Genomic DNA, 15,626 nt, shown 5'->3' on the forward strand with positions numbered 1-15,626 from the left:
AGCGGGGAGAGCTGCTGACTGAAGAGAGAGAGCATAGGAAGAAGAGGGCAGTGGCAGAAAACAGAATCGTTTTAAACTCAGCTCCAGTCAAGTCTCCACACAACAGTTTTTGCCTTTTTTTGTGCACTGTTATTAAGGTTAGAAATGAACATTAGAATTCATTCTTTCACAACCACATTTTCAACAAAAATGATCAATCATGCTTGTCACTGAAATGTTGTTAAAAATGAAAGCACTCATCTTTTCCTTCAGTAGCAAAACACTTTTACAACAGAGGCTGGTATTGTTTTTGTCTTGGACTGCCAATGGCAGTAGAATGAAGCCTCCTTTTGCTTTTTTTTTCCAACAGGGATTCATTTTCAGGGATTGGTTTTATGATAAGTACTAAAAAGTACATTGTTCCTCATCTTTTAACAGATCCTCTCAGATTGAAATTTTCAGTCTAGTTCCTCATTCCACAAATACTGTCCATTCATCGAGTACTGTATTGTTTATTTACAGGAGAGGCAATTTAGGGAGGGGGCATTCGGTTTTCCGCAGGGGTCAGTCTCAAGATCTACTTGGGGTTGTGTTAATCATAATGTTGGGGAGTGCATTGCGTCTCTTTCTCCAAGGTCCCAGATCACAGGCATACCTCTTGATTTGGTGGAACCATTGCTGCGTGCGCGATTTGTCTGAAGCACGGAAAACAAACGCCTCCCGTCGGATGTCCAACACCTCAAAGGTGTCATCACAGTCTGGGTCAGCTGACACAACACAGTTGCACAGGCGTATGGGTTCCCGTAGCACAGTGAATTTACCACTACTTTTGTCCTTGATGAGCACAAGCACACCATCTCGCACCATCTCCAAGGGATCTTGCTGTTCTCCTTTGATACCACCATCAGCCGGGGAACCTCCTTCACTGCTCCGCTGTGTACGTATCATGAGCAAGCTCTGCACGTTTTGGAACTTGAGAGATTTACTGCCCTTTTTAACCCACTGGCCATCTGTTGGCTGTGAGAACTGTAATGGCCCTTCCATGATGAAGCGCGTGTTCTCACGAGCCCAGCCAACGGTCTTCATGGACATTTCCCTTATCTCGATGTTGATGACCTCCCTGTTCTTGCGACTGTCGCGGCGGAAGGAACGCAAAGACCACGTGGCTGTGCCCTCCTGTTTGGTCTTCATGTTGATGTGTTCAAGGTGTGACTCCACACGGCTCTTGGCCTCACGAAGACGAGGGTAATCTGGGTGGCATTCGGGAGTGGCCTTGCTGATGCGACTCAGAAGCAGTGGGTACTTGGTCACGCGCTGCAGAGGGGCCATTAGGAAGGAGCGAAGGTTCATGCGCCTAAGCGCCGTGTTGTCATTCTGAGACACATCCAGGAATATCCTAAAGGAGAAAGTGAAGGAGACAGACAGAAGACAGACTAGCATTAACTTGGGAGACACACAACAAACTCAAGGCCTAATTCCAAACATGAATGTTGCAAAAAATTCCAAGCATGAATATTGCAGATTTTAGAAGGCTGAGTCACTTAAAACGGCAGCAAGTCTGAAAATAAGTTATTACTTCATCTCCTCCTCTCAAAATAGTTTCAGTGATGAATAAATTATAGCCAGCTGTCTCTTCCATTAAGAACAACACAGAGCAGTGTTTTACATAGCAACATGTCTGCCACTCGAGACACTCTGGAGAGATACAGCTGGGATAAAATACAAATCCAAAGTAAGCCAGGGTTACATCGGCAGAGATATGTGGCATCTAGAGTGTAGCTTTAAACATTAACTCCATTCCCAAAAACACACAAGAGTTCCAGTTCAGAGCTTCTGGTCTAAGCCCAACCACTAAGATGAAAGATTCTACCAACCCCATAGCTCTGCAATTTCAGAATCTGGCATAGTGGTTCATATTTTGAGCTAGTTCTCTTTGTTCTTAAGAAGCAATTTCAATATCTACTAGCAATGATGTGAAAAACTAGCTAGCAAATGTGTAGAAACACTTCCTCCTCACGGAACATGCTATGACAGGTTTTGTTATGTGTTCTGGTACCTTAGTAGCTCCTTCTCTTTCTCTAGAGCATTGAGCGTGTTAACAGAGGTCGACTGTTGCAGACAGTATGTCTGGAAAGCCGGCAGCATGTTGACAAACTCCAGGAAGATTTCTCCAATGCACACTGTTAGCAGGTCCTCATCACCCTGCATGCATATCAGTGTCCATCAGTAGCACATAGTGATCTTAATGTTACCCATAGAACACTAGCATAATAGGGGGTTGCAAGCATGCAGGTCATCATCAATACTCAATGTTTAACTTTAAAACTAACGTAAATTTATAGTTCTGAGCTCATTGTGCACTACAGTGATTTTTTTATGTGAATGACATGTCTATGTTGTGCTGTGTACCTGATCAAAGGCTTGGTCAATGCTGTCTTGTAGGTGTTCAGTGAATCTCTCATTGACATCAATGAGTTCCTGCACGTTGCTGAAGACCACAGTCAGCTGTTCAGCAGTGAGAAGCCCTGCGCTCTGCATGGGGCAGTAGAACTCTTCCTTGATGATACGCAGGTCCTCACCGTAACTAGACTCGGTGTTGAGGAACTCTAAGATGGCTTCCTTACGCTCAGTGCGAAGCTTCGAGCAGCGCTCACACATGGCCTGCTCACGACCACCTTCCCTCTGGCCACAGTCAGGGCAGGGTCTCTGGGCTTCCCAGGCCTTGAGGGAGGCGGAGGGTCTCTTCCAGCCGCGAGCTAGACCCTGGCCGATACCACTGTCCACCCGCTCGACCTCAGCCCCTCTGCCGCGGCGGGCACGTCGCGGCTCGTCTTCGTCGTCACGCTCATCGCTAAGACCCACCACGCCACTGTCAGCGCTAAGGCTGCTGATGGTGCTCCAGCGGTGCTGTGCAGCACGTGTCACGCCCAGACCCCCTGCCCTCCCCTCCTGTCTGGGCTCAGAGTGACCTCTGACTGGTGCTGATGCTGCAGATAAAACACAAAAATAGCTTGAGTAAGACTGCTCACCGAACATGCAATGTTGTCACTCTGGACAAAGTGCCACTTCAAACAAACAAAAAACAGCACCAAGTTTCGTGATAAAACACTCCAGTCTGAAAACACTGTCTAAATTGTTTGCCATTTATATTTTCACAAGACATCCTGAGAGCAAATAGATGTCACAATAAACATTACCACATGGTGTATTGATTGACATATGTCTAACATATTGTCATGAAGGCAGAGCAAAAGGGGGGCATTTATGAGGGCCAAAGGGCAAGAGATCCTGAGTGATCTATGTGACCTCAATCTATTATTCAAATGGTGACTAGAAAATGCAAACATACGACCAGCTTGGTACAAGATTGGCCAGCTATTCTCCAAAGTCCATTTAGGAGAGATAGTTCAACCACAACAATTCAATAAAACAATGATAACCCTATTCCAAGGTTATGGAACATTTTCATCAAAATTATACACAATGGTCCCTCCTAAACATATCAGTAGCCTGCAAGTATGCACAAAATTCTAAACAGAGCATAAATTCTAGAGCATAGACATATTGAAAATGCATTGAAAGCCTCCTGAAGGTTGCTGTTTTCAGGCAACTCTTTGGCCTAATGGTACACTGATCATAAAGAAGTAGTAGACGTAGGTTTTGGATTAGGGTGAGTATGGTTTAATGCTAAATAGTTAAAGACATACAAAAATATGCAAATTATAATCAAAACATGGGCACAGATACACAGTCAAGTTTAGACAACGGATGTTGTATCATGATTAATGTAATAATTTTATATCCTTCTTATATAACCTCTTCACTTGTGACACATGCTATAACTCAGCCTCTCTCAGCATCTTTGGTATTCTTTAATCTCTTACAACTGACAGACATACTGAAGGTATGTCATTAAGTGCTGCAATAGGAGGACTTTGCCGAAAAATCTGGCCAATCGTTTAACTAATGATACGCAATTGGTTGAGGATATATCACGGGTAGATGACGCCGGGTTATGTTTAAAGTCAGTGGTCTCTTGGGAGAATTTGAGCAGGGATTTGTGGGTTCTTACCATTGTCCCTGTCCCTGTCCCTGTCCCTGTCTCTACGCTGGCTGTGAAACCGTGCCGCCGCTGCAATCTTCATCTCTAGCTGCTTGCGTTTGGCTGCATCAGCAGGCATGGGGTCGCTGTAGTGGGGGCGCAGGCGGCACTCACGCTGAGCCCTCACCGACTCGGCCAGCTCATAGGCTGCATCAGAGCTGGAGCGCCTGCAGCCCGGTCCAGAGAGCTGCCGGAAGAAGAGATCCACCAATCAACCGAGCTCATCGCATGTTACGTCACTTAGGCCGGGAGATCGATCGTGTTCAGTAATGTACCTGATTGAAGTTACTGACACCAGGAGAAAAATGATATTTGTCGACTAACCAAATTTGTCACCTCTGAAGAGTGCTATGTAGCTTATACGTATAACATATAACAGAACATGGATGAAGACCTGCTGTTGGCAGAACAACTCACTATTTCCTGTATTGATCAGAGTGGCTACTTAAAGCCCATTTACAGATAAAGATTGGTGTTACATTACAAAGGCTTTTAATATGTTGAGCCACTGGGAGCAAATATGTCCTCTGCATTTGATCTTAATGCAGTGCCTATTAAGAGAAATGAAGAGCATCCACAGTGTCTGATTTCTGACATGGCTGGATAAATCTGACACAACACGTCCAAGATCATCAAACACAGATCTTTTTGAAATAATATTCTGTCTCAACATACTGTTGGCCTGATTGTCAGTTTGTAACTGAAGTCATAAGGTCCTCTGACTGACACAACCTCTTCCTTTTGCACAGTCATAAGACTATTATCTCTGAACATCATTTACTATCAGAAAAGTAGCATCAAGTAACACGGGACGGTAATTCATTCACAGTGACCTCTGGGAGATGTATCTGCGTCTAACCAAGTCCATGCCAAAGAATACTAACACGCATGTAACAATGCAGAGCCACACATTAACATCAAAGGCAGGCTGACCGAGGTATGTTTTCAAGTCTATGAGAAATAAGACACTCTGGGTTCAGGTATCACACAAAATAATTAATGATGCGAGGGTTGTTTTAATTAATTGCAGTCATGGCTGGGGAGCCAGAACCGCATTCCACATGCATCAAACCTTGCGAAAGATACATTGTGCAACGCACAATGACACTGCCCCCAGATAGCACAAAACCTAAATTCCACCTTTCTCATGCAAAATACATGAGCACCACAGTCCAAAGAAGGACTCTGTCCACGCTGTCCTGAACCTTCAAGCTAACAGTTCTCAGAGAGCACAAATGAATGTGGCGCAATAGAGAGCTGGCTAGCATTTCAAACAGAGAGACCTTGCAACAGTGAACATCAGACACACGCACGCACACATATATGCACATGCACACACACACACACACACACACATGCGCGCGCTCTGAGAGATGAAACGAAAAGCACGGTTACCACCATGAGACCTGTGTCTAATCCTTTCTGTGTCTCATTGTCTGTCGCTGCACTGCTTGCACCGCTGCATGCCTGCAGTCATCACGCAGTTAACGCACATCGCTCAGCTCAGTGTGTCTCTGCTGTGCAGGTGCTGCCTGTGCAGCCCTACCACTATACGCATCCTAATCTAGCCCCTATGTATTCCTGACAGGAGACACCACTGTCCGGAGCTACCGGGAGAAAGAGAGAGAGAGACAGAGAGAGGGAGACAGAAAGAGAGAGAGAGAGAGAGAGGATAACGCTGACAAATATTCAAAAGAAAAAGAGGGGGGGAGGTGTGTTGAAAGACGGGGAGGGGTTGCCTTACGCATTCTGTTGGTTCCTCTATCCCTCGTCCTTTGGGCTCAATGGAAGCCTCCACTCTGCAGGCCGGCATTGTCATAGCAACGCCTGCAGATTGACGGACGGGTTGGGGAGCTGTGATGTCAGCGCCGTCGTCTTTCTCACGTGACAGACTGACGGGGGCCTCGGCTGCGATCTCTGCACTGCAGCTGATGGAGAAAGTGGGGAGAGAGGGACAGAGAAAGAGGGAGAGAGAGAGAGAGTGAGAGAGAGAGAGAGAGAGAGAGAGAGAGGGAGAGAGAGAGAGAGAGAGAGAGAGAGAGAGGAAGGGAGGGAGAGTGAGAGAAGAATGTTGAGCAGAAATTATGATTCCTGGCACCTCTCTGCGCTCCTCCTGTTTATATGGCATATGTTCTGATCTTCCTGCAGCCCTCAGGGGCTGCTCACGGCCACAGACCAGAGGGGCTCAGAAAGAGGGCAATTAAGTGCATCAGTTTATATTAAGACCTTAATTCCTTGTCTGCAAGGTGAGTTAGGCTCTGCAGATTCCTTTGTGTGTGTTTTTGTGTGTGTGTGTGTGTGTGTGTGTGTTGCTACTATACACTCTGAGCTTAAATAGCACTCTTTAGACATTCACAAAGCCTTTCTAAGATTTTGCATTCACAAAGCTTTTCTGGTCATCTCAGTTTAATGTGTGCTCTGAGGAACCCAATTCTTAATTAATGTGTTATGTGGTCTTCTTTAATTGGTTCGCCCAACTCATCTCTCATGTGATGTCTCAATACCAGCCTTGTTAATGCTGGACTTGTCACAGGGAGCCATTTGCATAGATATGATCCTGAAATATTGCTGACGGCATAACCAAGAAAAATTCAAAATCACTCAGGAGAACATACACTCACACAGAGCTGGCTTCACATCACAGTGGGTTGCGAGAAATTACCAGCAGACAACAATAACTGGCGTATGTCTAATTATACGGACTGTTTGTCTTCACTGGGACAACACAAGCAACACAGGGAGAGGGAAAGGTAGAAGCAGAGAGAGAGAGAGAGAACCTCTCTTTCACAGTGTAAAAACCTGTAGCTGCCACAGGCTGGGTTTAAAATAATTAATTTCTTCCTGTTGAGGAGGGCGATAAAGAAGCTATTGCCTTTCCACTTGAAAAAAAAAAAAAAGTGTCATTATGGCGTTTCTTGGGAAATATTACCTGTCACACCACGGGTGATTCATGAGAGGTAATAACCTGGAACTTAATTTATTAGACAATGACTTATGTCAATGACTTATGATATATATATGTCCTTCCTCTGTGATCTAGAATACAAAAGAAAAAAAAAAAACAGAACTATACAACTACAATTGAAAACGTCCATTCTTTAACATCTAGAGTGTACATTCTAAAACGTTAATGAATAAATGCTCATGTCTGTAATGAGAAATTTATCAGATTGGTAAGGTGCATCACTCTCAAATGTATGGACTGCCAGTGAGAAATGAGACAACAGACCCAAGTTTACATAGGAAAACTCTTCCCAAATTCCCTGCCTACGTGTTTATTCTTCCTTATCATATCAGAAGTATGGTAAATGAAAATCGCTGTAATTGGCCTTGTAGAAACACACCAGACCAGGTTTGCTCAGTAGTTAATGAATACTCGCATAAGGCATTAGGAGCAGCTGTGACATCTGATCACGTGACATAGCATTTTATTTGCCAACTCTGTCTACTAGGTCCCACAACAACGTATGAACGCAAAGGATATTAAGATATACTACTGGATGAGATACGTGTACTGCAATATTAATGCAATTTAATAGCACTTCTGATATTTCACACTTGGGTGAGATTTATTTCCAGTGTGGCACATTAGAGTAAAACTGTAAAATATCACCCTAACACAGGCTGTTGTAGGCTCTGTGTAAATCAGAGAGAGTCCCTACATGCTTCCCTTTCCTGTCTTTATACTACACAGGAAACTGGAAAAAAAAACAAACAGGAAAATGCCATGAGCAACAAAGAGTATTCCTATATATAGATTTATTATTCCCTGTGGACCTAATTTAGCGAAAATTTTTATAGTTTAGCACGCACAAATATTTCATGCCTGTGGATAAAAACACTAAAATAACAAGCAATTGGTCAAGGTTTTTGCAGTTAGTCTATTACTGTCATATTGTTGATTTAACACATGCAAATAAAATTAACAGGCCCAAACATTTTTAGTAAATTTGGCACTGTATGACAAGTGTATGACAAATGACTGCTGGAAAGTCATGTCTTAATAGAGTGTGGATCTCTGCCATGCTTGTGCCTCAGAAAACTCTTAACACTACGTTGAAATTAGCCCTGTGTGTAAGAGTGCTGAGAGAATGAATCTATTGTCATGCGTGCCAAGGTGTTACACTGGCTCATGATCTTCTGATAGAAGAACGGCTTTTACATGCTCACACCCTCTCTAAGCAGGGACACTGAAATAAATCAATACCAACACAAATGCTAATGTTGCCCCTGCTGGAAAACAGCACACACCTCCCTATGGGATCCAATTTCACGCTCAGATAGCAATACTGAGCTTCAAAAAAAAAACAACAACAAAAAAAACGTATTTATATGTGAAGCACAAGTAGCCTATTGGTGCCGTCTGAAATAAAATTAGTAACTAACTTAGAGTTTATCCAGTGCGTTTATGGTTAAACTTATTTTAAAGTGCCATTTTTACCTCTCACAAATTATTTTTCATATTAAGCTTTTCAATCAATTTAACGATGTCTTTAACAGGACTGAGTTAAGTAACAATAGTGCGCTCAGAAAGTCAGAAGTCCTTCTGAGTAGAATGCAATAACTTTAATGTGGCTATATAAATGATTGACACTTTAAGCCTTAAACTGAAAGAGCCACAAATCATGTTTACATTTGATAGGCACATGTGCCAAGAAACCATGGGTAGGGAACTACTCAGAGATTCTCTGATTCCTTTGACTCACCTTTTCTTGATAAGGTCCAGAGCCGAACCCAGGAAGCCATCCCTCATTTTGGAGATCTTGGCTCCGTAGCTAGAGAGGTCAGTGCCATCCAGAAGGATGGCTGGGCAGCAGCTGGAAGGGCCCTCGCCGCTCTCCCCAAGGGAAAGTAAAGGGAGGGCAGTTGCATCTGTGGCCCCGGAGCCCACTGGTTCCTCCTTCTGCTCATCTTGTGCTGGGACAGCCAAGGAGTGCAGGGGGGAGCGGGGCACAGGGCCTGTGCATATGGCCCCAGCTGTGTCCTCTTCAGTAGACGTGGGCTCAGCCACCCCCTCTACCGGATCTTCTTTGGGATGGGCTGTTTCACTGGAGGCGCCATTGTTTGGCCTGTCCTCTGGGGCTGTCCTAACCCCATCCTCTGTTTCCTTGCTTCCAGTCTGAGGTTTCTCTTCGCTGTTTTCATCTTTGCTTTGGCATTCGCTTTCCACACCACTACTAGACGGAGTTGCAGATAAACCTTGGCTCTGGCTGTTTTCTCTTTGTCTCATCTTCTTAAATTCCTCAAAAGTAGGAATGTGGAGACGACCAACAGGAGGTCTTTTCTGCTCGGGTGTGGACTGCGCTGAGTTCCCCAGGACAGGGTCAGAGGTCTGGGATTTGCTGACGTTGCTGTGCTCCTGACTGGAGTTTAAGGCCAGGTTAGGAGTACTTCTCTGGCGACGGAGCTGCAGCCTGCGGAGCACCTCTTGCTTGATCTCCTCTGGACTGGTGATCTGACGGGCGTACAAGGCTCTCTGACCGGTCGAAAGCCCGGGGGAGCTCGGTGGGCAGAGGCGAGGTGCCATTTCCTTGTCACATGACCATGCTGGTGGAGGGGTATTGCTCAGAGGAGCCTGAGGCCGCAGGGGCTTGTGAGGCTCTGTTACACGTGTGCTCTGGAGACGGAGCTTCTCCCTCAACCCCCTCCGGGCATTTCCGTTCAGACCAAGATCCTCCACGGCCGGAAAGAGCCACTGAGGGAAGAGGGGTAAGTCCTTTCTGGCAAATCCTCGTCTGGGGTAGAAGGCCATTCCATCAGGGGAAGGCATCATGCCATAGGCCTGCGCACCCTCACCAGGTCCACCGTACCAGTGACTGCGGGAGGTGCAGTGCAGAATAAACTCGCTGTCCACGCTCCTGCATGGGGCATTGAGGGCATAAACTCCTGAATCAGACACTGCGGTCCAGTGTAGATTCTCCATGCTGTGATAGAGCCGACTTCTGCCCGTACTCATGCAGCCCTGCTGGAAACATCCTAACCCACCATCCTGTGGAACATCATGGTGGACTGACGGATGCACGCTACTGGTGGAGCAGTATCTGAGTCCCAAGTTGGTGAGTAAGGAGTTGTTATTATTGCATGCTGGAGGTTTGTCCAGTCCAGGATACGGGGGCATGGTGTGGTGAGAGAAAGAAGAGAGTGGGGGGGTGAGGATGGACAGAGGAGCAGGCAGGTCGCTGAGGCAACGCTCCAGGTCCATGCTGCAGGCAGCAGGGGAGCCTACCGGGGAGTATTCACATGGCGGGGCCTTCACGTCAGGCATGGCCGCAGCAGGAGACAGCACGCTTCAGAGAGAGGCGCCAGGACCGTAGAACTGTAGAAATCAGAGCACACACAGGCGGGACGTTGGCACCATGACTGCACGCTGCGCACACATGCTGACATCTACTATCCATCTAAACATCAATTATTCACTATTGCCAAATGGTGGAGAAAGAACGTATCTGTTACTGTCTGCTAAAAAAAAAAAAAAAGCCAAGGATCCAATGTGAAGGACCTGCTGTGGTCTCCTCCACAGTAAGTCATAATCATGGACATTCCATCAACAGCATGTTTAACTCGATCATAAAATGGAGCGCTTTTCCATTTACCTTTAACCAAAACAACTGGTGGTATCAATACCAAAATGCTTAAATGAGTTCAACGTCCGTTACACGGATATAAATATAGAGGATAGAGTGACACAAAGAGGGATAGGGTGACACTGGTTCCTATAAGCACATTGTATAACCCTGACAGTGGTCATTTGCAGTGTTCCCAATGCATGGTTCCTTCACTCGAATCATTGCATTAATATTCCAGAAACAACTCATTACGCTGTACAAGTGAAAAAAGGATTATTTCTTCGTCTAAGAAGAAGGAGGGGAAAAAATGAGAGGAAGACAGAATGCTAAGCTGAAGGGACAGTGATGAAGAGAGTCACTACAGATTTGCCTCTAGGGCTCATTGCACTAATCACTAGAGTCGTGGATTAGCAGGAAGAGCGGCGCTTTACTACTCTCTCAGTAATTAGTACAAATCGCCTGGCTTCAGGCCAGACTAATATCTGTCTGTAATCTTTAGCAGATATCAAGGTCAATGGTGCAGGTTATGAAACATCACAGCCAAATCATTCCTCCTATATGAGGGAACATAAATAGATTAGATTTACTTGAATATTTATTCATCTCTTCTATATTGCTTGCCAGAAGACAACAATGCTTCTGATGGCAGATAAAAACGATGGCAGGAATGCAAAAAGCGGTCCATGATCGATGATGCCAAAAGAGTTTGATATATTCGGGCATCTAATGAAAACTGTTAAAATAAAATGAACACATTTTCATTATTATCTTAAGCCTCGATAACTGAGGAAGTTTAACATAGTACCTCCATAAATCAGACAATCCAGGATTTGTCTTCGCATCTTACTGTACTCTGAGCTGACACACACAAAATATCTTTGTCAATGAATCTTAACCAGCGAGTGCGGCGTCATTCATGTGAACAAGTGCATGTCTCTGTAAACTCTATGTAAATCCCAGGCCTTGCACATCCTCTCACTGTGCCTTTAAAATTGCTGACGTTTGAGTAAACACACTCCATTAGCATGCAGCACTTGGCATGTATGGCAGTCCTCAGCACATGCAGAGCTCACATCAGTGTCTGTGTTTGTGACAGACAGGCAGGCAGGCAGATGCTCATTTTCATGAATTACTGTTGATTCTCAATGGCACATGGAGACAGCCTGTCACAGAGCTTTAATAGGCTTTATGGAAATCCAGAGACAGCCACGGCCAATAAACAGTTTTTTAAAATGCATTATATATACATATTTGAATACTGAACTTGTTTTATACTTGGTATTGTCATAACATGTGTGAAAAATGTGTGTGTGTGTGTGTGTGTGTGTGTGTGTGTGTGTGTGTGTGTGTGTGTGTGTGTGTGCGCGTGCGTGCGTGATATTGATTGTGTGTGTATCTGTGTCCACTTATCTACTTCTCAGAGGGGTATTCAACCAGAGGCAAACAATTCTGTTGATTGGGTTTGGAACTGAATCCTCAGAGTACAACTATGGGTCAGACCCTGCAGCCATATAAACTTACCCCATTTTAATCAAGCCTCTGTGCACCTTCAGTCTGCTTCCTTCACAATCCCATCTGCTGGATCTGCTCCAACCACTTTACTCTCTATCTCCTGTGGTTAAGGGAGAAGACCATCCACAGATCCAGACTGCCGAAGCCTAAGGCTTGAATGCCTGTAAACAAAGAGAAAGAAGATACGTCGATGTAGACCAAAAATACAAAAATCGATTTCCAAATCAAATAACAGTGAAGCAATGTTTGCCAGAATCTTTGCTGTTCTATTCTTGTGTCTAGCTCACTTCCATTGAACTGATACTGTAATATAAGCTCAAGAGTCTGAATTAGAAATAAGGTCATTACATCACAGAAGGTTCATTTACACTCTGATGAATCCAATACTTAGACACTCAACCAGTGATCAACATGTTACTAACATAATTTGAAGGGTAATTCCACTTTGCAACATGGAATTTTGCCATAATTGTTTTAGAAGTGAAATGATACGCTTTGCCATGAGTCTTGACCTCATGAAGAGGTAAATGAAAGTCAACCTCATCAGTCAGACACACATCTGAACCTCTGAAACGTGATCTTACATTACCTCACAAACCTCGAAGCAACCTTGACACTAGACATAACTCAACATCGCAACAGACAACACATTCTGAGCACTAGCCATTTCAGAAACTGGAAAAATACAAAAGAATCCAAAAGAAATGTCAACAAAAATCCAAAAAGGGTACATCTCAAGGCTTTGACATGAAAAGTAGGCTATAAACTGTTTCTCATTTCACCCCTCCTATTTCTAACAAATAACGTCTTCATATTTTAAAGCAGCTCTAGAATACGTGTCATTTCAGCCATTCCTCATACAGATAGAGTCTGACCTTAGGCGGCAAGGAGTCAGACTCTGATCAATAAAGGCATTTCATTTCTTCTTGGACAGCTTTCATTTTTTTTTTTCCTGTCATCACATAACTGAATGGACAGGAAAGTGGCAGACCTGCTGCTCTCGGTGTTTGATGACCGTGTGCGGTAAGTGGTGCTGCCCCCAGTGAGACAGACCTAAATGACAGAACCCCCCGTGAACCTTGTCTTTGCAAGTGAGGCAGGAGCAGGCTGTTAAGCATCGTTCAAGTGTTCACTTCACGCCGGCTGCCTCACGCTGGCTGCCACTCCAGTTCCCCCTAACAACTTCCAGCACAGTGTTCACTCAAAGGCAACAGCAGTCTGGTTTCATTGGCCGAGAGAAACCGGCAGCATAAAGAGAAAGAGGCGTTTTTGTGTTCGTGCTGAATCTTCATCTGCCTTTGAATTCCTCCTTCTCCCAGTCTGCTCTCCTGTAGTTAAACCCCACACTATCTGTAGACATGTCTTCAATCTCTTTCTCTAAAACTTGGCAAACAGCGCATGTGAATCTCATTACGCGGTGTCTGAACCTGCGCACCTCTATATGTGTTGAAGGCAGGTTGTGGACAGGAGAGAAGACACACTCTTGACTTTTTACCCACAGCTTATAATGATGTGAAAATAACCTGATACCTCATTATAGCATGTCTGCCAGTCACTGGGTGTGAGGACAAAAAAAAGCTGTTCTCTAACCATATCTTCACTGAAACAGCCCTCCCCCTTTCTCTCTCTCTCTCTCTCTCTCTCTTTTCTCTTTCTCTGTCCATCTCAGGTCTCTGCATGTATCCTGTCTTTCAGTCCGAGCAAAATCAATATGAGGGCTTGTCCAGCCAGCTCAGATGCAAAGTGAGGCCAGGATCTGAAACAGTGTGACCGTGGGTCTCAGAAATTTCCACACGCTCGCATTGCATTGATTTACAAATGTGTAGAGTGGCAGCGCAAATGTAGTTTCAACAAGCTTGTCTCATAGACACGAGGGGCTAAGCACAGCTGGAGAGTGATGAAAAACTTTGTCCTCAATAATACAACGGCTGGAGTTTCACAGGGCGTCTACACAGCTGAGCTGAGGTGAAGTGGAGTATGACGTTTAACTGCAGACCATGTTGTGCTACCCACGCGTCTCTGAGACAGTTTAAAAAAAAAAAAAAAAGTCTGAGTGATAGAAAATGGAAAACGGTGCCTAGCTTTGAAGCCCCAGTGACTAATGCACTGGAGGTCACAGTAGGAAGTCACAGCGGTTAGACGGCCATATTCCACAACCATGCTGCTCTCTGAAGCCACGTGAAAATGTTGCCATAAAACTGATTTTGGTTTCAGAACACCAGCGGAGAGAGGAGGCAGAGGTATAGATGGTGTGTTACAAAGGAGAGCTATGGGGAAAGGGTCTTGAAGGAGAAAGAGAAGAAAAAAGGACCAGAGACTGCTAATCCAAGTGTTTTACTTCCTTACATGGCAAAAACAACATTGCACTATTACTGGTCTTAGTCTAGTCTCTCCATATTTTGTTCTACAGTCAACTTTCACCCAGTTAGGGCATTGTTTGCTATCAACAGCCTTTGAGAGGTAAGTTCAATGTGTCAGGGTAACATTTGCCTAGGTAGAAATGTCATTGTGGTATTAGCGGCCAACGGCAATGCTGCTTAATCCTAAAGATTCTAACTAATCACAGAGAAAGCTGATGTACTGGAAGACTAAAGGGGGGGGGGGGGTTGTCCAGCCAATTACTGATCAATGCCCTGCTTAACTGCAATATCTTGCTGCAAATGGGCTTTAGGTTATCACGACCAAGCACATTTATCCTCATCAAAACCACAGAGTAAAAACAGACGCAAGCCGAAAACACCCTGCTTTCACCCCAACACATCGGTATTTAAATGAGGGAGTGAAACATGAGGTAGTAGCAGTAAATAGGTAAATCAGATGCAGCGTTCCTAATGAACCTACATGTCTCTCTGTTTCCTGTCAGGAGCACGGAACAAATCTGACAACGGCAGCCGGAGACGGAGGTACTTCATCAAAGCAGGCAGAGATTCCTCTGCAGTGAAGGGTGAAGACCGGAGAAAAGTTCACAGGCTTTTCAGAGGCAAATCTGGGTTAATCAGGACTAAGAAGTGCACTTCCAGATCAGGGCGAGAATAATATATTAAAAAAATCCAAGCGAGGCAGCCATGTCAGTCTCGTAAAAGTGCCCGTGACACGTGAGTGAGTGTGGGTCGAATGGCGTGTCGTGAAATGAGAGCGCACGGACTGAGAGAGCGGCGTCTGTGACGTCGTGTGTTAGGTGAATGTCGGGCGTTCCTTTCACCGTAGCTCAAGGTTGTATGATGAATATTTCATGACGTGGAGTGTTAACTGTTCTGATGAATTATAGAGTAGGCAAATGAGGTGAGAGAATCTTTGTCCCTTGGCAAAATTTTCCATAAACATATTACAGCGCGTTTTGAAAGAAAACAATGAAACCTATTCATAATAACCATGCTTGACGCACATTGAAAATAAATACAGTTTACAATGAGTTTAAATTTTTTGACCGAAACGTTATCATTGGTTCCCAGCGTATGAAAATTTCA

General features: G+C 44.6%; 1 protein-coding gene across 1 annotated transcript; it reads right to left on the reverse strand.

Moving 5' to 3' along the window:
• Nucleotides 1–549: 549 nt before the first annotated feature.
• Nucleotides 550–10,346, reverse strand: arhgef49 (Rho guanine nucleotide exchange factor 49). The gene is made up of 6 exons (XM_030787570.1): nucleotides 8,788–10,346; nucleotides 5,826–6,009; nucleotides 4,073–4,268; nucleotides 2,389–2,969; nucleotides 2,036–2,181; nucleotides 550–1,375 (listed from the first exon to the last, which is right to left on the reverse strand). Exons 1-6 carry the CDS (start codon nucleotides 10,344–10,346, stop codon nucleotides 550–552), a joined length of 3,492 nt encoding a protein of 1,163 aa, XP_030643430.1.
• Between the last annotated feature and the right edge of the window lie 5,280 nt (nucleotides 10,347–15,626).

Source organism: Chanos chanos, chromosome 10 (assembly GCF_902362185.1).
Source record: "Chanos chanos chromosome 10, fChaCha1.1, whole genome shotgun sequence".
Lineage (NCBI taxonomy): Eukaryota > Metazoa > Chordata > Actinopteri > Gonorynchiformes > Chanidae > Chanos > Chanos chanos.